This window comes from Coturnix japonica, chromosome 4 (assembly GCF_001577835.2).
Source record: "Coturnix japonica isolate 7356 chromosome 4, Coturnix japonica 2.1, whole genome shotgun sequence".
In the NCBI taxonomy this organism is placed as follows: domain Eukaryota; kingdom Metazoa; phylum Chordata; class Aves; order Galliformes; family Phasianidae; genus Coturnix; species Coturnix japonica.
This window is the reverse complement of record NC_029519.1, coordinates 8,258,595-8,279,911: the sequence shown is the minus strand read 5'-3', so window position 1 is coordinate 8,279,911 and position 21,317 is coordinate 8,258,595. Positions and strand designations below refer to the sequence as shown.

The 21,317-nt window shown below is 40.9% G+C and overlaps 1 protein-coding gene and 1 long non-coding RNA gene across 4 annotated transcripts in view; one reads left to right on the top strand and one right to left on the bottom strand.

Moving 5' to 3' along the window:
• Nucleotides 1-772: 772 nt before the first annotated feature.
• LOC107312725 lies at nt 773-7,928 on the bottom strand. Its single transcript, XR_004306902.1, has 3 exons — nt 7,832-7,928; nt 3,736-3,821; nt 773-1,439 (listed from the first exon to the last, which is right to left on the bottom strand). It is a non-coding gene; the product is annotated as an uncharacterized LOC107312725 (long non-coding RNA).
• Nucleotides 7,929-8,115: 187 nt separating this feature from the next.
• Nucleotides 8,116-21,317, top strand: part of DACH2 (dachshund family transcription factor 2) — a 243,522-nt gene continuing 230,320 nt past the window's right edge. Inside the window, exon 1 of one of the 3 annotated variants that reach the window (XM_015860389.2) lies at nt 8,116-8,720. In XM_015860389.2, the coding sequence (XP_015715875.1) occupies nt 8,239-8,720 (482 nt within the window). In that variant the 5' untranslated portion in view covers nt 8,116-8,238. The remainder of the gene's footprint in view (nt 8,721-21,317) is intronic. The other 2 variants (XM_015860388.2, XM_015860387.2) reach the window with 2 other exon arrangements.

Sequence of the window (21,317 nt, the reverse complement as noted above, 5' to 3'; positions counted from 1 at the left end):
GAATGAGTAACAGGGAGCTATCAGTTATATCAGTCAGTTAAAAACCTGAACTGAGCTGTATCAACTAGGAAATGATGGAAACAGATGAATAAATGTAAAAAAGCAAACGTAATGTTCCCTTTAATAAGTCTTTATAAGTCTGTGTCTCAGGTTGAATTTGCCTTAGTTGAGATGTGTTGGGTCTGCTGGTTCAGGACCTATTGCTCCACAGCAAGAGCATAGGTTTAGTTCAGGCTTTACAGCTGCAGTGGTGAAAACTACTTATGAACGTATCTGTGGGTACAGAGGGCCAAGAGGAGCTGCCAGACCCTCTTACTCTATTTTCCTCTGAAAGAACATGAGAAAATAGCTGTCAATTGTAGGAAAGTGATTTGGGGAGATTTTCTTTTTACTATTTAACGGACTGTGACTAGAAAGAAAGCCGTGAGCTTCTCCAGCTGTCAGTCCTGCTTGTAAGAAATGGGAATATGTGTGATCACTTCTTATTTTCAGTTAAGTACATTTTCTTAAGCCACATGCAGGAAATACTTCCTTATTAAGCATTCCTCTCTCAACATCACAATCAAAAGAGAATTTTTGTTTTGTTTTTTAATTTAAAAGATCCTGGTTAGGATTTTAGAATGAAGGAGTATCTATTGTGGTTCAATGAGATTTTAATGAAATCTTAAATTGAATTATATGCAGCTTGTCTCACAGAAAGGAGAAAAGTACTTGTTTTTCTTTCATAGATTGTTAGCTGGTGCCAGACTCTGTGTAGCAATGCTTTTGAGAATTCAGAAAGGACACTTATGATTTAACATCTATCTTTCATCTATTAATCCAGACACAGTACACACTCCACATTACCACTAGCTTTTTTGTGCAGAAAATAAGACATCCACACTGCACTTCTGATACTTTAATTAAACTGCACGTGTTTAGGAAAAGAATGTTTATATTGTAAATGTTTTGTAGGTCAGCAATATTAAAGTATTTAGAGATTTTTATAAGATGTTTGTGTTTTAGTCTCTCTTCTGAAGATAATGCAACTGAGCCATCCAATAGATTTGAAACCCACATTTCAACACCATGGCCATGACAAGCATGTTATCTAGTTCAGGCATTCCTACAAACAGAGTGAAGATGTGAAAAACTAGAACAATAGGTGGTCAAACCTGGTTGTATTTTAAGTAAAAAAACAGGGTGGAAGGTAACAAATCACATAAAGTTGCACTCATTAGAAGCCATTTTTATCCTGTTAGTCTTAGCATCATCTTTTTGGAGACAGGATCCAAGCTTGGTGGTTGTCAGTCCTAGAAAGTTACATCATACTTCATTAACATAAAAGCCCTTTGATAAGGTGATTTCCACAACAGCAGAATTTCCAATTGTTGCCCAACTTCTGACTCTTTCTAGAAATACAACCGCACCTCTCAGAGCAATTTTCCATCGCAGGCTCTCTAAGGGAAGGAAGACTTTCAGCCATTATACTTCTTTAATTCTGCTGCGCACCTGCAATGACTCAGAAACTCTAAAGCAGAACATGATGTTCACTTCCTGCTTTTGTACCTACTTAGCACCTTCTGAGTTACATTGCCTCCTCTGTTAGACTAAGTAAATAAAAGGAAAGAACAGATCATATTTCTTCAGATTCTGAAGGTGCTGTATGAATATTAATTCTATAAAGCTTATATAGACCCTCTTATTGACCCGCCAGTTAAGCTGGAAGAGCTAGAATTTTTCCCCCACTTCAGAAGAACGCTATGCAGTTGTAAATGTTGAGGCAGATTATTAGGAAGATTTGCAAGAATAACTACTTAAAACGGTCACATTCATTTTAAAGAAAAGAAATATAATTGGTATTTGCATAGAAGAAAATGGATGAATTTAAATTTCAGTTGATTATAATTATTGTCATCATAATCATCATCATTATCTTTGTATGTCTAAATGACTGATTCAAAGAAGAATTTTAACACATTTCACATGTCAGAGCAATTCTTTTCTGTTTTGTGCTTTAGTGCTTATGGTTTTTCATTTGCTTTTTTCGTTCTGAACTTTTCATGGAAGCTATTGTAATCTTTTTAAAAGGTGGAAAGAATTTCAAAAGAAGTCAAATGAAGAAGTACTGCATACGTTCACGCATGTTTACAGAAGAACTGGTACACAGATACTGAGCAACGGCACATAAAATTTCTCTTAGAACATTCTGAACAATAACGTTCTACCTGAGTCTGGACTGTTTAACCAGATACAGGATTTTAAATAGTTATACTTACTTGCAACTCAGGGGTTGCAAGGCCTACAGATTATTGGCCTTAATTTAGATGTTTGCTTTTTACGTCTTAGATTGCCTTCTAAAAAAGCATTGAACATTTTTTGCTAAAGAAGAACCAGAAGCTACAACATTCTGGACTTTATCAACCACAGATGGTATTCAGGAATCTAAATGGAAGTATTTATAATGCTGTTAATTTGCATTCTAAATGAAATGTTTCTAACCTTCTCATGCTTGTGTTTTAGTGACCAAAGGGTAAAACTGGCATTTACCAACACAATTAGTCCAGACAAGTTCCACTGAATTCTACTCTAAACTTCAATTTGATTTAGTAAGAACTGGCAACACAGATTGATGCTACCAGAAGAAATGTAGTGCTTTTAAAGATAACAAACTAAAATTTGGTACAAAGCAGAACACACACAGATGCCAATTTCTATTAACAAGAGTTCTATTAATTATGGAGAAGAAAGCCAAGAAGTATCAGTGGAAAAAATACATTTAAATTCCTTGAAACAGAAGCAGGCCCAAATTTTGCATACCCACATAACATCTATGTTGTGAAGTGATTTAAACCTTTGTGACTTCATTAACATTTTAGACAAAAATATTGAAATATCTACAGAATTTTTAAACACAATAACTTATTAATGTTTCTTCTTGTGCTAGTAAAAGATATGTAGTCTCAAGTGATGTAAATCAATTATCTCTGTATGTGTGAAATGCTGTAACAAGATCAATGAGACCTGAACACAAGGAGGCATCTTAGGATAACAGCTGCAGATGCACGCACTCTCTGGGAAAAAATAAACAAATGAACATACACTGCTCATCTCTATGTTCTGCCCTCCCCCACAAAAAATCCCTGTCATTATCCTTTCTAGTTGTTAAGCGCATAAAAAGAAAACCAAATGAAGTCAGGTAGCAGTCCGTATATCAGCACAGGCAAAGTACCATAAATGGTCACTCTTAGAGCAAAGATAAAATGGATGCTTCGCATTTCACTTTTGAAATTTGTTCTTGATGGGACTTAATGGTCAGAGTACACTTAGAGCCACTGCTGTGTATTTAATGGCTGCATAGAAAACTGCAACTACGTATCTTTACTAAGATGAGCTTGAGATAATTACCTTCACATTATTAATAATTCTTCCAATTGGATTTCCACAAAGTAGATTCAATAAAACACTAAAAATATTTATTCAATAAATCAATTACACTTCTGATTGAGTCTGGCTAACCATAACTTATTTTCTCATTGATAAAATCATGTTTATGCAAACCCATTTTCATGGAAACATTTCTTAAGGTTTTTATTGGAAAATACTTTGCTGTTAGGCAGAAGACAGGAGAATTAATGAAAGGTCCACATGAGCCTTATATGTTTAAATAAACAACAAAAACCTCCGTATTGTTGCTTAAGCTGAAGCCAATGTCTGTGTTTAATAATGCAAAAAATGTAAAGAAAAATCAAATACCTTCTTATCCCACTAGATGGTGGTGCCTTCAGATTAGGGTTGAGATGCTTTAAAAGACTGCAGAAACACTTCTTTCTGTAGCTGACCTGTGAGCATAAAGAGTGAGAGATGAGGTTAATCTTATTCTTCTGGGGACATTAACGAGCATTCAGGTGTAATGACTTACTGAAAATGCTCAAGTACGTATGATTGTGTACATAGTTTGTTATAAAGTGTGTTTTAACTGCAGTATATGTCTAATGGCATTAATTTTTCTTTCTGGAGAAAATACAAACAATATTGAACTTTAATTATGATTGTACCTCATGTAATACAGTTTTATTATATTAAAGGCCCCTCCTTTGCCATTTTACTGTCTTATATCCTCAATCAGAATCAAAACCCAGACTGAAGTAGCAAGTCATTGACAACAACTATATCTTTTATTCATTTCAGTTGAATGATTTTAAAGCACTGCTCCCATTTTTCCACAACAAACATACTGCTTGCTTTCCTGGAAAGCAGCATTTACACATCCCTTAGACAAGAAGTAACTATCTAAACAAAAAGGGCACATCTCTTTAGTTGTAAAAGTCAGGTAACATTGTAATGAATAGGAAGAGTAGATACGACCTTGCTTGATCAAGTATCTCCTTTAGTTTTCTCAAGTTCCTACAGTAAATCCTTCACGTGTCAAGTACAGCTTGAACTGCTGAGTTCAGCGCAGACTCTGTGACCTGGAGCAGTTGCCTCAAAACCTCTTGTCTATTGCGGGTTGTATGAAGAGCAGACAATCAACTACTCAACTACTGCTGAGCAAGCCTACAGTCAGGCTCACACACTGCTGGAACATTGTGTTGGAGCATTCTGAGTATTAAACATACAAACACTGTGAGCTAGCCTGATGTCAGTCATGCCCAGAAAGGCACTCCATAGCAAGACTAGAGCTTATGTATACACAGCAACCCTTGGGCAAATTGCTGCATGAACTTGGTTGCTCTAGACTGCATTCCCAAATGTGCAAAGGTCCTACTAGGTAATATCAAAAGGTAGTCAGTGATTTCTGATTAGGTGCTCCTGAGTCTCCAGTTGAACACTGTTTGTGAGACTTGCACTGTAAATAATTTTGAATTGTTTTAATTACCCTTAAATATTATTATGTACATTAATAGTATGAAAAATTAGAAGTGGTCTTATGGATGAAGAACAAAGGGCAAGACAAGCCCTAACATTGGGCTTTCTATTTGTTCTTTTCAAAGATGATACAATGGTACAGAAACACTGAGAATTTCCGCCAAGTGTTTTGGAAAAGACAGAGTTAATTAAGAATCCCAGACTAACGTTGTAGTCCATAGTTGTTTCTGAGTGTACTTTGCTTCACATCACCCTGCTTCCAGATGATTAACCAACTGATTATAGTTGTTCTGAATCACACCCTGACGCAGTGTGATTCATATTCATCTTCCACATGTACCTTTCCATTTACTCTGTTTCACTTATTCTAGTCTTTCATTTTTCAGTTCTCTTGTTTCCACCCCGATTTCTCTTTCCATTGCAGGCAATGTACATCAGCATGAGTAGTAAACTGCCAAGACAGGCCAAATTAGTACAATTTCCAAGCAAAGATGCAGACCCAAAAGCCCCAATAAGAATGTGACTGCTGAAACACAGTGGGCAGATTTAGAAATGAATGCAGATGTGTGATTATTCTGTAAGGTGTTAATTAGTGGATGTTAGAATCTTCCCTGCCTGTATTAGGAAGAGAAGACCCACTCTTACTTCCTATAACACGATGGGCAGGGTTTTTTAATAGCCTGAATAAAGCAAATTCACCCCACTCATTGTTACTCTCCACCATTAGAAGGTTGAACTGCAGCATTTGCCAGAAGTGCATGTTCCTTTATTTCAATCTACCAGTAAAACCTCCAATCACAGGAAATACCTCTAATAACTCTTCCTTTTACTTAATAAGGAATATCACATCTTTTAAACATTAGAAACAGATGTCACTGCATTACTTCACTGCTGATGTATGTAATAGAAATGACACACTAATTAATTTAATGCAGTATAAATGTACTGATTATTTATCATGGCTGACAATAAAATTATGAAAACATTCAATTACAATCAGTGGTAATTCATTATTTATTGATTTTGCATTATGCACACATTAATACAATACATTTGATTAAAGAAGAGAAGGGATCATTCCTCTATTGATACTTAGACATTTAGATTCATCCGTTTTACTTAAATCCCGTGATGTTTAGAAGTTTTAATCCACACTTCAACAACAAAACTTGCTTGAAATGTCAGAGCAAACTGAACGCAAGTACTGAGCGCTCGAGCATTTAGAAAAAGGTGGGTAGGAAGAAGATAGTGAGATAGTAAGGAGACAGAAGATAGTAAGAAATTCACCATGCATCTTCACCTAACAAAATCTTTGGAATTCATTTCTTTTTTTAATTAACCTGCCTCATGTTTAACTACAGTAAACTGAGCCACAACACAAACTTCACGACAGATCTTTCCAGTTTTCTAGAAACAGAATTATTATTTACTAATTCCTTATTAGTCTCCATTTCAAGCTGCCTTAATTTTTTTATCATTGTCCCCTCCCATCCAGTTGTGTCACCCTTCATTTCCCTATAGGATCCCTGTGAGCCAGCAGGCACATTCATGCCCACTGTCTGTAAGCAGGTTGAAAGCTGTTGACTGGCCCTAACTGAAATGAACAAGGCTTCCCTCTATCCTGTAGCACCAGAAAAGCTCTCTTTCACATTCACACCAACCAGGCACACATAGTGATCATTAAAGTAAAAACAAGCAAATTGAATCTTTGTTTGATATTCTGCCATAGGTATATGGCCAGTTTTTACATGCCACTAATATACAATGCAGTAATATCTCAATGACTGACAGTGTTAAAAAAAAATCTCTTTTGCATGCCAGTCTAAAATTAACAATATTGAAACTCAGATTTCAGATAAGTGTTCTAAAATGCTTGTTTAAGCTATAGGGAGACTTACATTCAAATTGCATACTGCTGGACTCCATTCAAACAAACCATCTGGATACTTTATAAATGACAAGATATAACTGCGTGATTGTAAGGCTTTGGTAGCTTTGCCTCATCAGTAATAAAATTACAGGCAAATATTCATTGATATTGTTGATTTCTATCTGCATGGCTGAACTGGGCAGCTGCCTGGTATTAATTCTCAAACCTTGAGCATTTCCTTAGTTTAAGAGCAGCTCTGCTCTCCATGGACAGTCACCTCTCAAGGGTACTGCTTTTACTACAGCCTTTATGATTTTATATTGCTTCACACCGGTCCAACTCGTGGGGTGCTGATGCGCGAGGCTTCCTCTGGCCTTGCAAAAATTCAGTCTGATTTAGAAATATGTTTAGCGTATGGAAGACATTAAAGACAAAAAGGAAAACGAATTCTCACAGTGGAATTTGATCGTCACATTAATCTCCAAGTAAAAAAAGTCTTTAAAAGGGCAAAGCCAATGAGAAATTCTTCAATCTGATTTATTCAATCTCCTCATAGCAATTATGTCCTGTGAATTAACAACCAAAAACTTATGTTTGAAGTCGGCTATTTAGTATTTGTATCGATTCTAGCACACAGAGATCTCAAGATGAGATCAGGGCTCAAACTTCTTGCTCAGTAGATACATATAGATAGATATAGCCCCTGTGCCATGCTGTGTGCTCATAGGAACGAAGAAAGGGATGGGGCTGGGAAAAGAAGTCCAATAAAGCCAGAGTTGGGGCTCAACTGCATGAAACTTCTTGCTCAGTAGATAGATATAGATAGATATAGCCCCTGTGCCATGCTGCGTGTTCATAGGGAGGAGGAAAGGGACGGGGCTGGGAAAAGAAGTCCAATAAAGCCAGAGCTGAAAAAGCAAAGGGAACTAACAGCTCAGTCAGCTGTGTGGGCTGTGTCTGGGTGTGTCAGACCCAACACTCACTGTTCTGCCCCTCGTTGGTGCACACACACTCAGTGACACCCGAAGCCCTGTGGGTGTTTGTCCATCGCACCACACACCCGCTCGGCTCCAGGCTGCCCAAATCGCGAGGAGGGGCCCGGTACTACAGCACCTGAAACGCTGCACCGTGTTCTCGGCAGTTCCCTGAGTTACTTCACGACACTTTCCGATCTACGCGGGGCAGCGACCCCCTCTGTCCCCTCACTCCGCACCCCCCGCCCCGCCTCCCGCCGGCAGCGCCGCCCCGCGCCTCACACCCCGCGGCCCAGGTGCTGCGGCCGGCCCCGCCTCGCCCCGCCCCCCTGTCCCGGCAGCCAATGGGCGCGCTCGTCCCGAATGCGGGCGTGTTTGATTGGCTGTAGGGCGCCGTCACTCTTCCCCCCGTTGGCGCTGGGGCGGGCTGTGGGAGCGCGGCTGGCGGCGGGCGCTGCGTGTGGGAGGGCGGTGTGTGGCGGCGCTGTTTTTAGTAGTAGCGCAAACAGCGCGACCCGAGTGCGGGGCTGCGGGAGCCGGCTGGACATGGCTGTGTCCGCGCCGCCCGTCATCGCCGCCACTTCCAGCGGCGGCGGCGCGGGGGGCTCGGGCGGCTTGTTCCGGGCGGACCCGCTGTACTCCAGCCCCGCCGAGTCCCCGCGTCTCACCAACAGCCTCGTCAACACTTTCCTCAACGCGGGCGGCGGCGGGAGCGGAGCGCGAGGCGGCGGCGGCAACGAGTGTAAGATGGTCGATCTGCACGGGGTGAAGGTGGCCTCGTTCCTCGTGGAGGGGCAGGAGCTGATCTGCCTGCCGCAGGTCTTCGACCTCTTCCTCAAGCACCTGGTGGGAGGGCTGCACACGGTGTACACCAAGCTGAAGCGGCTGGATATATCGCCCGTGGTCTGCACGGTGGAGCAGGTCCGCATCCTGCGCGGCTTGGGGGCCATCCAGCCCGGCGTCAACCGCTGCAAACTCATCACCAGGAAGGACTTCGAAACTTTGTACAACGACTGCACCAACGCCAGGTGAGCGCCGCGCGGCTCTGCTCCGCCCGACGGGCTGACGGCTCCGCGCGGGGCCGGGGGGGGAACGGCGGCGGCGGTGGGGGCATTGCGGCCGCTGGAAGCAGCGTGTGTGTCCCGCAGGCGGGCGGCTCTTAACGCGCCGTCTCTTCTTTTCAGTTCCGAGTTTCCTCCGTTATTCTTGGCGGCGCTGAAAGTTTCACCTCGTGGCTCTAGTTGAGGGGAGGAGCGGCCCGGAGCCAAAGTGTTGCTCCGAGTGTCCCCGCGATCACCGCGGGCAGAGCAGCGGGTGCCCCGTTCCCTGCGGCCGGGCTCCGTGTGGTGCCGGTGCCCGGAGCTCCGTGGCTCTGCCGGGTACATCCCTGTACCAAACTCGCTTCTGCGGTCGTTCCCACGCGCGTCGCCGTGTGTGAGGACGGCGGCTGTCGGGTGAAGTTGGGCTGGTCGCGGCCTGACCCTCTTATTTTTGTTTTTTTTCCCTCATTGAGCCGAACCAGGACGGAGCTTGGCGCTGGGATGTCTGTTGTTCCAAGTTCTGTCACACCCAGGGTCACGCCTGGGAGACGCTCGCAGTCCGTTCCTCGGCGCTGGACCGTGCCGGCGCACTCGAGCCGCCGCTGTGTCCCTGCGGCTCCGCTGGCCGCTCTGTGGCCCCGGCGGCTGCTCGGGCCGGAGCTCCGGGAGCTGCTCCTCGGGCGCTGGGCTGTGGTGGGAGTTGGCAGTAGGATAAACACGCCCTTCCATCGCAGTGACCCTGACAAAGTTTGCATCAGAACAACGCGGGGTCTCGTTAGTCGATCCCTTACGTGCGTTCCGGTGTCTGATCCCTTACGGCCCGTCACTGGGGGTGAAGAGCTGCTCAAGTGCGGGATGCTTGAAAAGCGTTAGTTCGTGGCTTTTACCTTTCCTTTGGCCGCGACCTGTGTGTGTGTGTGTGTGTGTGTGTGTGTGTGTGTGGAGGGGGGTGGAGTGTGGGATGCAGCCTCGTGCGAGCCCGGGGCCGCTTCGGGCTCGTTTCTACCTCTTCAGCAGCGGCTGATCCCTCTTGGTTGCCTAAAACACTCCTTACTCCTTAGAACATCATTCAGCCTTTGCTTATATATCGCTTAAGAACACCGCTGCTTTGACGCATGGACAGCAAGGTGCTGCTGCGCTCACGGTCTCAGATGCGGTGCACGATAAACGTTATCAGCGCGTAGGAAACTTTTCTCAAGTATCGCAACTTAACGACGTTCATCGTCGCTTTATTTAGAGGTTTTTTCCTCAACAGCACAGATTTCTCGGTAGAGAAAGCTGGATGCAAATAGCTGAATGCATGGGATCGGAGCGGGGCAGCGCTGCAGTGCCTTGTACCAAACGGACACGTGGGTTGGGCTGTGGGCAGCTGTGTGTGCAGCGCTTGGATCCTGCATCTGGGAGCTTTAATAGAGCACCAATGGCATCCTGTAGGGAAGAAACCCTTAGATAAGTGGTGTTCTTCACTCAGGAGTTGCTTCCAGATGAGAGAACTGCTCATTGCTTTTATAATGTCTCTTCTTTTAGTTCATAGAAATTTATATGTAGTTTGAGCACTTCAGATAGGAACTTTAAAACTATCTGAAAAAGCAATGAGAAACATTGGTTACCATTGTCTTCTATGTAAGCTGGCTACTAGAAATCAACGTTTCTTACAATACTATGCACTTTAATTAACTTCTAGTTAAAATGCAAACAATTAGTACGTGTTTGAAAGAAGAGGAATTCTGCTTCATCTATTCTATTACTTTTTTTAGGCTTGTTTGCAGAGCTCTGAAGACCTGCAGGGTGATGTATGTTTAAGCCAGAAGTTTTCATGTGTTGGGTGTGCGGGAGGAGCGTTACGTACTCGGAACACCAACATCTTTCACCTTTATATGTTCTTAAAGTGTTTGTGTTAATTTCATCTGTGTAAACAAATTGTGCTCATGTTTGATTGCCATTAAGGAGCGTCGTGTAACCGAATTGGGGAGCAAGGTTTGTAAAATGAAACCATTCGTTTCCCTGCAAGTAGCATCTTCATGTGCTGAGTGCAGCGTCGTTAGGAAATTCAGTAACATCCTTTATATCTTCAAAGATTACTGAAATGAAGGAGCAGAGCATTAAATTTTAGCAGCAAAAAAAAAGGTTTATTTAAAATAGAAAACTATCCTGTAGTTTTGTGAAAACATGTACAGCTTTATAGAGCACACTACTGTGATGGTCAATGCATCAGTCTGTAAGCATCAATACAACGTGAGTGTCGTCAAAACGTTTTCTTCAGGGTTTTCTTATTGAATGACTGTTTCCTACTGAAAAAGGACACTGCTGGTCTGCTGCGTTCATTGTGTAGTAAGTAACGCAGTGTGTGAGATAGGATGCTTCCCAGAAAGCCTTATTTTAGTACAAGATTTTTTTTATGATTCAGTGGCCAGTTGAGCAATAGTTTGTGTTTCTTCGGCTATTTGCAAACAATAAAAGCCCTCAGAAATGAATTTAAGCAGTAAGTACAGGTATTTTATGAGAAAACGAGGGTCTAGTTGTGTTGTCTATTAAAAGCTCCCCTAGAGTCAGCAGTGCTCTGTCTTTCATTAGGAGAACGATGTCAGGATTATAATTAATGCGATCCAGTCATGTAGCTCTGCTCAGAGCTTCTGTGCCTATTGATTTTAAATGCAGACATCTGATGACATAAACTTCTTTGCTTAAGTAAATATTTAGTGTGCATTCAGACTCCACCAAACTTGTGAATTTTCAAAGTGGTGACCTACTGAAATCAGGAACGATTCATTGCTGCTCTCTTTTCTTCATTGTAGGAGACATTTACTTAAACCTTTCTCTCAAGACTTACCACCAGCATCGTGGGTTTTGTTCCAGATGCAGAAGTGAATTTTTCCACTTTCTGAACGAGCTGCTTCTGCTTCTGGAAAAAATCCCTGGTTCTTTTTGGACACGCTGCGAGTCTGTGCTTGTTTGGAAGTACCAGAATACTTTAATGTTTTCAACAGAAGCCCATCTACTCTGGAGAAGCCTTGATTAAAATTCCCCTCTCTTTTCATAGCGCTAGAGCTTCCCATTTGAAGTGTAACATGCTTTTTCTCCAAAATGGAGTATTTGTATGTTTCGTGCATGTGTAGATGCATAATACATATGTAATTTTCTACTGAGACTTCCACAACTGAAAAATGCCGTGTTTTTGTAGCAAAGACAAAAAAGCTCAACAATTAGGTATTAATGATATTCTTGTTGCTTGCAAAGACCTTTTGAATATGCATTTCTTCCCCTCTTTTTCTTTTCACCATTTCAACCTGCAGAACTCTTCACTGTCACTTCAAATCACACAATTCTACCAAGATAAAACAACATTTAAACTCATTTGCTTTGGGAGGGAAATTGAGCATTTGCACCCAATAAGCCTGATTGTGGAGCTGCATGCAAATTGTGTTTTGATTTATCTCTTTTGCACTTTTTTCCATTTGAATTGATCCTGCATTAATTTTGCCAAGCGGCTCTGTGAGGCTGCAGATGTTGCCCTGTGTTTAATAAATCAATGAGACAGATCTGAATGAATCACTTCAGATGGATTCTCTGCTCGGTTTGATGTCTAGATGTTATTCTTAGCTTGTTATCATGACAGATGCATTAATGTTCCCATACACTGCCAGCAATGTCAAAGAGATTGAAGCTTTTAAAGTGGCGGTATCCCCTTTTCCCCCTTCTGTTAGAATAACTAAATTGCCTTTAGGAATAGGTCAAAATATAAATTTAATCATGACATTATAGTGGGGAAGATACCAAACTTGTGTTCTAACACAAAGTCGCACAAACTCCGTTTCGTATGGAATGATTAATTGTGCTCGAATAGCGTAGGTCAATATTAAAATCTAAACATAGGGCAGCTCCTTAATAGAGTAACCACTTTCTCAGCATTAATATTTCATTGTAATAGGAATGATCCGAATAAATAATATAAGACCAGGCCATGTTAAAAGTGTTACTATAAATAGAATATGGTTGTGTCCAAATTGGTTACGGGCTGAAGTAAGGCTTTCTTTAAAGAAAGAAGAATAAAAATGGTTTCTTTCAGATTTCATTGTGGTTTGATTCAACATCTGTTGTGCAAAACAGGGGCATTAGTTAATTATTTTTCCAGCCTTACTGTTCAGTGCCTGATGTCTTAGGAAAGTTGTCAGTCACCATTAGTTTCTGATCCGAATGGTCTGCTGTCCATTATCTTGGAGCAGAACCTGTGGGACACAGATCATGGAGGAGATGGGGATGTGTCTGTGGGGTTGGTTTTACATTCTGGAGCAGGCTGTGTGATGTGTGGAGTCTTCTGCCATGAATAACAACGATCCTTTCCCAGGTAGGCTGTGTGCAGTCTATGTTGCCTTTATCTTTAATGTTTATTAAAACACACATGTGCTTCCTTTGGAAGATGAAACAGTGGTTTGTGATTTTCTTCCATCATTTTGATAAACCCGATTCCTTTCTTTTTAATGTGTTAAAAGTTACTGCGACTGTTCCTTTTCCTAATCTCTCCAGAACAGAAGAACTTTGACTTTTTGTCATTAGTGTTTCTGAGAATGAATTGGAGAAACTGGCTGTAACAGATCTAGATTTATGTTGGCATTCTTGGTATTCTTGCTCCAGTAGTTTCAGTTCGATAAAAGAAACAATATATGTCATAGAAATTCACAGTTTATTCAAATGAGTTTAAGCTTGGCATTGTTGTATTTGCCTTTCTTTGGCCAATATATCAATGTGTGGCAATAGCATTATACTTGGACCGCTTCCAGAAGTGACCAGCTCTGTGGACGGGGAATTATTCTCACACTGGGGCCGTTGTTGGACTCGCAGCCTCTGTGTGTGTGTGGGTTTGTTTGCAGGGCAGGTGAAAATGAACTTTGTTAGAACTGAGAAGTGCAAGAATCAGTGAGTTAGAAAATGATGTTTGCTTATGGGGCAGCGGCCGTAGCGTGAGAAACTCGTGTCCTTCCACTTCTGTAATTTCTGCAGAATTACCAGGGTGAGCATTCGGAGCTGTGTTGAAGATCTGTCTCGCTGCTTTCACTGGCAGCAGAGTGGAATTAGGTGAGATCTGTTTGTCAAGGCGCTGAAGTCGCAGCTGTCAGATCCCTGCTCTGGTTTGGCTGTGCTTCCCTTCCCTGCCTGCGTGTGTTGGCTGGAGCAAGGGCAGAGAGTTTAGAAAGGTGGGAGGATCTTATCCCTTCTCATCAAAGGTGTGATGTGCATGATTAAAACACGTATTTTTTTCTACTCTTCTTTTAGTCTATTAAACATCAGTGAAAGACTTAGATATATTTGGCATTTTCACAGGCACTGATTTTTTTGCCTAATTTTTTTTCTTGCCAAATCAGGATCTTTAATCTTTTCTCTTCCTGTTCTAGAAGTGATAATCTTGAGTTTTCTGATGCTGTGAATAAAACTGCCCCAAACTTAGTTTAAAATACCTATAAAAGAAAGTAGACAGGAACGTACGGAGTTCTTCATGTAATTATCAATGTAATAAAGCCCTGCAGGTGTATGGAAGTGCAGCATTGTAGTGCTTTATGTGATCAGCAAAAAAGAAAAAGAGTGAGTGTATTGCAGTCAGTGCCTCCTGTGACGTGGCCTGGTGGTGTAAGCTGAGGTGAGACTTTGTGCTATGATTGGACATGTGTTACCATGTACAAGTATGTTGGTTCATAGTAATTCACGATGATTTCGATTTGTGCTGCTTGATATTAGACCTGTGCCTTGGGGCTACGAGCTTCTCATCTTTGTTGCCTCTTCGTGGTTATCCAAAGTGACTTAGTTGTAAGGTTTGCTCACTTTCCCCCATTCTCCGACCTTTAAGAAGCACCCATATCCATTAGCTAACATATTTGAATATTGATTTCCCCTTAAGGCTGCAATATCCAAATTCTGTACAATTTGAATTTGTTTAATTTCCTTTCTTTCTAGTAGCACAGCTGTGTTGTTTGTGTCTGCATAGGAAGTTTATTGCTGTGAACGAGTGAGGGGGGATTGTATTTCCTTGTCAGTACATCTTGACCTGCTAAGCCCGTTTTGCTCATTAAAATATATGATGTTGGAGCCTTTATTGACTTGCTGAAAAATAGCACTTCCCCAAAAAGTAAGAAGCAGAAGAAATGAATAATGCTGGCTTTGTTCCTATTCAGTGTCTTAACGTGTAGCGTTTAGCAGTATGTGTTGGTGTGCGTCTGTGAAGGTATAAAATGTTCAATTGGAAATGTGTCCGATGATCTTATCAAGCCTCTGGAAATTGATATCTGGTAGCAGCATTTAACCTACATCTAGTCTAGCTGCTATTTATGTGATGGGTTAAAAAGAAAAAGTAGTATCGATCTGCTGCTGGATTAAAGTTTGAGATCGGCAACAGCATGAGCACAAAAGGCTTTTTTTTATGATTTCTCAGCTTGCCATTGATCTACCAGTTTTATTGCATTCATTATTTATTAAAAGAATTTGCAAGCTAAACATAACGTTAAGCTAGTTTGCACACAGGGACTGCACTTAGGAAATTGAATGGAAATTGCATTAGAGATGAACATCTGTGCTATTTTTCCACTCGTGTGTTTATGGGTTTGTATAAAAGGTGTATTGGATTAACAGTTATAACCATTATAGCTTGCAGCAATATGTTAGAACCCCAAGCATTTAGTAGTTGTATGGATGGGAGTCTCTTTTTGCTTATGCTGAACAGTATGGTAATGCCATCACAAACAGTGCCTTCGTTGGATTATTTTTTTATTAATGGACTTTTTTTTTATAACCAGCAACGTGTAAAAATTGGGTATCCAGCTATAGTATGTGCACGTCCTCTTACCAATACTACATAAAGCTACATTACTATTGTCATGAATTGAAGGTTTCTATTCACAGTTTTAGTGGTATATGAGTACTTGGCCCATAGATGCTGAGGTATTGAAATGATCACTGATTTTGTTATACACAGAATGCATGTAAGCAGTGAGATGATCTTTAATATCTGATTCTTTGGATTTTTTCCAGCAATTCAACTCATTTTCTGTCCTTCTTAACGCAGGTACTTTGTGTGGTGTGTGATGGCGTCACTGAGTCAGGTAGAATTGTAACCATTTTGAGATCTGTTTCCAATTCATGTCTCAAGCTGTCGTGACATATAACGTAGGGTAGACGCAGAATTTGAAGTTGTCTGCTGTAATACTGATTTTAGTTGTCTTTTTTTTCCCTTATGCTGTCACTGTGAAGGAGATTACTTTCATTGAATACCTGATTATTGAATAGGGAAATCAAAGGAAACACTGCTTTTGGGGGTTTTGAGTGAAAAGTACCTTTTTTAGAATTAAAATGCTGCCTATTGTGTTTGGTCTAAAAGTATACGCAGTCTAGTCTGTTTATGACTAGAATGTACTGAAATATGTCACACTTGGCATTGTCAGTGCACTTTTCTTTCACTTTTTCTATTCGAGACTCAGCCTGATGCATCTCACCAGCTTGTAGGGCTGTTAGGGGTTTCCTGTACAAAGAAGCAGACGTGTTCTTCGTGCCAGAAAGCTGCACTTACTCTTTTGAATGCCACCTCTACGTTCTTGTTCTTATAGAATGAATCCCGTTAAGTCCTAATGCTGCTTGGGTTGGAGGTGGTTCTGATTTTCAGTTCAAAGAACCTCAGTGCTCTGCAGTTTTCCACGTTGTTTTGTGTTCTCTGTTAATAGCTTCTCTGTTAATAGTCTTCATTGTTGTTCCCAGCCTTAAGCCTCTGCCATCACTGTTCTCATATTATATCATATTTCAGCTGCCCTGTAAGTAGAGATGGAAAATACATCAGTTACATCGCTCCCACGTTAGATCTTCACACACCTTTCTGAATGTATGGAATTTTTCAAAACTCCAGAGTTTGGGAGAGTCTTTGGAACATCACAGAAACTTAATTTTTATTGCATTTGCTGTGGACACAAACTGAATTTCCCAAATAGGCTTGTGTGGCTGTAGGAATTAGCGCAGTGACTTTTGAGTTCTTACTTTTGTTGTTAATATTTTCCATTGCCATGGAGGTGCATGAAATTCCCAGCATGTGGTTTTTTCTTTTTTATTTTCTTCTTTTTTTTTCTTTAGTTCTGTCCAGTGTGTCAAAACAATGTTTAGCGTCGGGTGCTCTCAGATTACTTTTAGTCAGCAGAACACTGAGTTACTTTTCTCTGCTGCTTCTAAGCCTGTGCAGACATTGACATTAAAGCAGAAGGCTTTTATTAATAAACTAATCAAAGTTATTTTACAGCATAACTACATGGATTTAAAGCCATTTGATGTGTCAGAATGATACAACAAGCAGAGGTTGGCAGGGACGTCCTGAGGCAACACAGTCCAATTCCTGTGCTCCAGCAGGGTCAGCTAGAGCAGGTTGTCCAGGTCCACATTCAGTCAGGTATTTTCTGTGCCCATGGCTGGAGACTGCAGTTTTTCTGGACAACCACTTTATAGAATTGAAATCATGATGATATGGAAGAAGCTTTTGATCAGCTCAATCAGATGGGAGTTGTTGAAGCTGGCAGTGTATGGACTGCTGGCCATGGACACAGTCCCTGGGCTATGGACTCATCCTTCAAGTGGGCCAGTGCAGACACTGCCGCTGTATTTGCCTTTTCAGCAGCACAGTGTGAGTTGTAACCCACGTGTCATCTGTGTCACCATTCAGCTTGGGCTTTGTGTCTCACCAATTATTTCCTGAAACCCTATATGCACGTGCTGATGACTTGTTTTATTCCCCAGTGCTACCAGAGAAGAGTATTTTTTGTAATTTGTAATCCAAAATTGGTGTGGCAGTAATGAAACTCTTAGCACAGATGTTGTGCCAGTAGGGAGATTCAGTTACTTACATGTTCCAGTAACTTAAGAGTTGCTAATTAAGAAGGTCAAGCTAGTTTAAAGAAAAGATATTAAACATACTTCTAATCAGTACTCTTAAAATACTATTGATAATGATTTTTTCTTATGCACCTATCAGTTGTTTTTACTTAGTGTAGCTTTTTACCCAGTGCACTTCTGTGATAGCTGAGTGACTTTTTATAGCAGTTAATAAGAAAAGGCCCTGTGCTGGGGAAACATTTACCCACTTTGTTTTGTGAGGCTGATGAAGGCTGCTTGCTGTGCATCTCTGGAGCTGCCTCTTCTTTCAACGTGCATTTGAACTTTGTCCAATGCTGAGGAAGGAGGAACTCTCTAGATTGAGATGATACTAAAAAACGGGAGTTGGAAGATCTCAATTCTATGTGTTTTAAAATACATATTTTATAAAAACAAACAAACCAACTCCATCCCACAAAACCAGAATAGGGTAATTATGATCAAAATACTGGCAGTTAGGAAGCAGTAGAATATCAGTAAGAAAGTTATAGAATGGTTGGGTTGGAAGAGACCTTAAAGCCCTCCCTGCCCCAACCCCTGCCATGGGCTGGCTGCCCCCAGCCACAGCAGGCTGCCCTGGGCCCCGTCCTGCCTGCCCTTGAGCACACACAGCACTAAAACAAGGCTTGAGGTGATGAACTCAGATAGCTTTGTGTTGTCTCTGATGAGTGATTTATCATTTAAATATGTATCTGTAGGTTTTTTTTTTTTTTTTTTTTTTTGTAGGTTTGTGTGGCTTTATTTAGTGAATTTAATAAAGCAATTAATTTCTTTCAGGAAAAGCCACACATTTTTATTTTATTAATTAATTTTCAGTTTAGGATAATATTCTTGTTCTCTCTTCCAAACTCACATTCTAACAGAAAGTAAATATGCTCAGCCCTGCCAGGCATTTCAGTCAGCTAGATCAGGGACTGGGTAAGCCAGCGCTGTGTTGGATCTGAATGGGGTGTTGTACTAAAGTCTGAATTATTTATTTCCTGTATTTCATCTCTAAGCACCTTCTATGCTTCTTCTAACCTCTCCAGCAAGTTTCAGTGCAACGGAAACACAAACCTTGTCTGTGCTGGTTGTCTCCTCCGTGCCTCTTCCTGGAGCCCTAATGTCAAAGCAGACATCTCTCAATTCTCTGAGATGAGCTGATGCCTCTATAAAAGGAGTCTTGGTTATCTGTAAATACTGCAGTGGGTGCTAGGGAGAGATTGGTGCTCTGTGTGCTCCCTTGCTAGGAAAAGAGCCACAAAAGACATCACAGGCCATTTCTGATGCCTGCCTTCTACTGGCTCACAGTGAGGTTGTATTGCAAAGCGTGAACTCCTAGTAGGAGTTAGTTTTTGATATACAAGGAGAAGAGAGAACAGAGACTGAGTCGGTGTATGCAGTGTATTTGGGATTCCACAGGCTGGAAGGTCTGGGCTGCAGCTGCTGTGCTTGAACTGTCTGGTCCTGTAGCACCTGTGCGGTCAGGCATAGGGACCCAAAAAGGGCTGAAGCAGCTGTGCACTGTGTGCAGTGTGTATGCAGTAGGCTATGACTTGATCCTGTTAAGAGTTTCCACAGGAAATCTGATGATCTGTGCACTGCATGCTTGATAATATGCTAAATATGTTGCTGATTTTGTTGCTGCATGTATTCTGTGACTTACCTGTATCTATTGAGTTTAACCTCTGGATATCTACTGGGAGGGTGACAGTGGGTTTTGATGATGATGTTCGTTCTTTTACTTTTTGTGGTGGGATAATTAATTAAATTTATTTATTATTTCCCATGGAAAATGTTAAGATGGTGATGACTGATATGAAATACCTTCTGTAGAGTAGCTGTGTTTGGAAAAGAAGCATTTCCTTTGCTGTTAAAGAAACTTGTCTTTTTAATTTCTAGCAAATTACTTTAAGCTTTCTAATGTGAATTTCATAGCTGTGGTACTTACGGGAGTGTTAAGGCTGAGAGAATATAAAAAATGTTAGTGGAAAGCCAACTTGCAAGCGGCTGGTTGGGCCACGGTCAGGAGATTTGCTGCCTTTGGGTGCAGCCTACGGTTCATCCTCAGCATATTATGGATCCGAATTTTTATGGCAAAATGAATTGCTTATCAAAGGAAAACAAACAGTTAAAATGATGAAGGAATGATTGTAAGCAAGTTACCTTCAGCAGGAAAATAACGGGTATGAGGGAAATCGTAAATCTGATGAGACTCAAACTCTGTCGTGAATGGTTCTTAATTTAAATGGTACTTTTTCTTTTCAGTTTAAGTGTTTAATTTTTAACTCAAACGTAGAATCTCTGTGCTACAGTAGTAATGAAAAGTGAGACGTTAAATTATATACTAACAAATTACATTAATTTTAAATCATACATAAATTTAACTAACACTGCACTGCACTAGCAATGTAGGTTGTTGTTGTAATTAAGTATTGACAGTGATGTTAAGCATTTTAGTACCCAAATTCTAAATGTTAGGTTTACAGTTGTTTTATTAATCCAGCTTTTCTTTTTGTAGCTGGGGAGGGAAAGGCCTTTTTACAGTCCTTTGTGTACATAATGGTTATTACATAGATTTACTGTGCCTAAGTTGTACACTGCTGATATCCAGAGGTCCTTAGCTGGGATTGTCAGATACATGAAATACTATAACGCTTAATTCTGACTATTTTTAATCAAGGGAGGGTGATTTAATATCAGTCCTTAGTAAAGGGAACTGTGTTTAGAGAGTGGTAGAAAAAATTACTATGCAGCTTAACAGCTAAGAAGTACAAAACTGATAATTCCATGTTCTCCATAAGGAAACAACACTTCATGAAGTCACCGTAGTACAGGCAGCATCTTGACTGCTTAGTAGACTTGATTTGTTCTTGCAGGTAGAATTGAGAAAGTCTTGATTTCTGATCACTGTCAGTTCAGTTTCCTGGACAAGTTGATTAAATGGTTATAAAATAACTGTTCTTGAAAATTTATTTCAGCAGGAGTATGTATGTTTTTTAATAGTTATCTAAGAAAGTGCAGTTTTCTTTAAGGCCTGACAGTTCTGTGTTTCAAAGCAGTAACAGTCTCATGAAACACAGTGTGGAGTGCAGCTATTCACTAATGTGCATGGAAACAGCGGAACTTTCTCAGTCTGAGACTGCAAGTGAACCACCAAATACCTGCGTTTCTGAATGCTGCCTGAGCTCCGGTCACCATCAGTGCTAAGCAGTCTTCACATCAACCTGTTTTTCTCTGGGAAATCCTATGCATTTTCTGAATTGAAGTGGCAGTTGGTGGACCATTTATTACTCATTCGTTTTTGGTGGAAGACTCGGCCTTGTATGTCATTTAGACTTTGTGACACGTGTAGCCTTCCAGGGCCTAATGACTTGTGTGCAGATGGGCTGTTATTTATTACAGTCATGTAGAATAAAATTGATTGTCTTCTAAAATTAATTTTTCATTTGCCTCCAGCTCTGCTTTAATAGAGGACACACAATTGCCTGTTTGCAGAAATACTGTTTAATCACATTAATCTCAGCCCCCCAGGCCGGTGAAGATAATTGTACAAACGAACAGCAAAATCTGTATCTTTAACTTCTTTTTATGATTAAATTATGCAAATGACTTATCTCCTGCCCTTCCAAGCATTAATCATCTAATTAGGAATGATGTGTTAAAGGGATGGTTTTGAATCAAGAGAAGGGGAGAATGGAGGAAGCAGAAAAT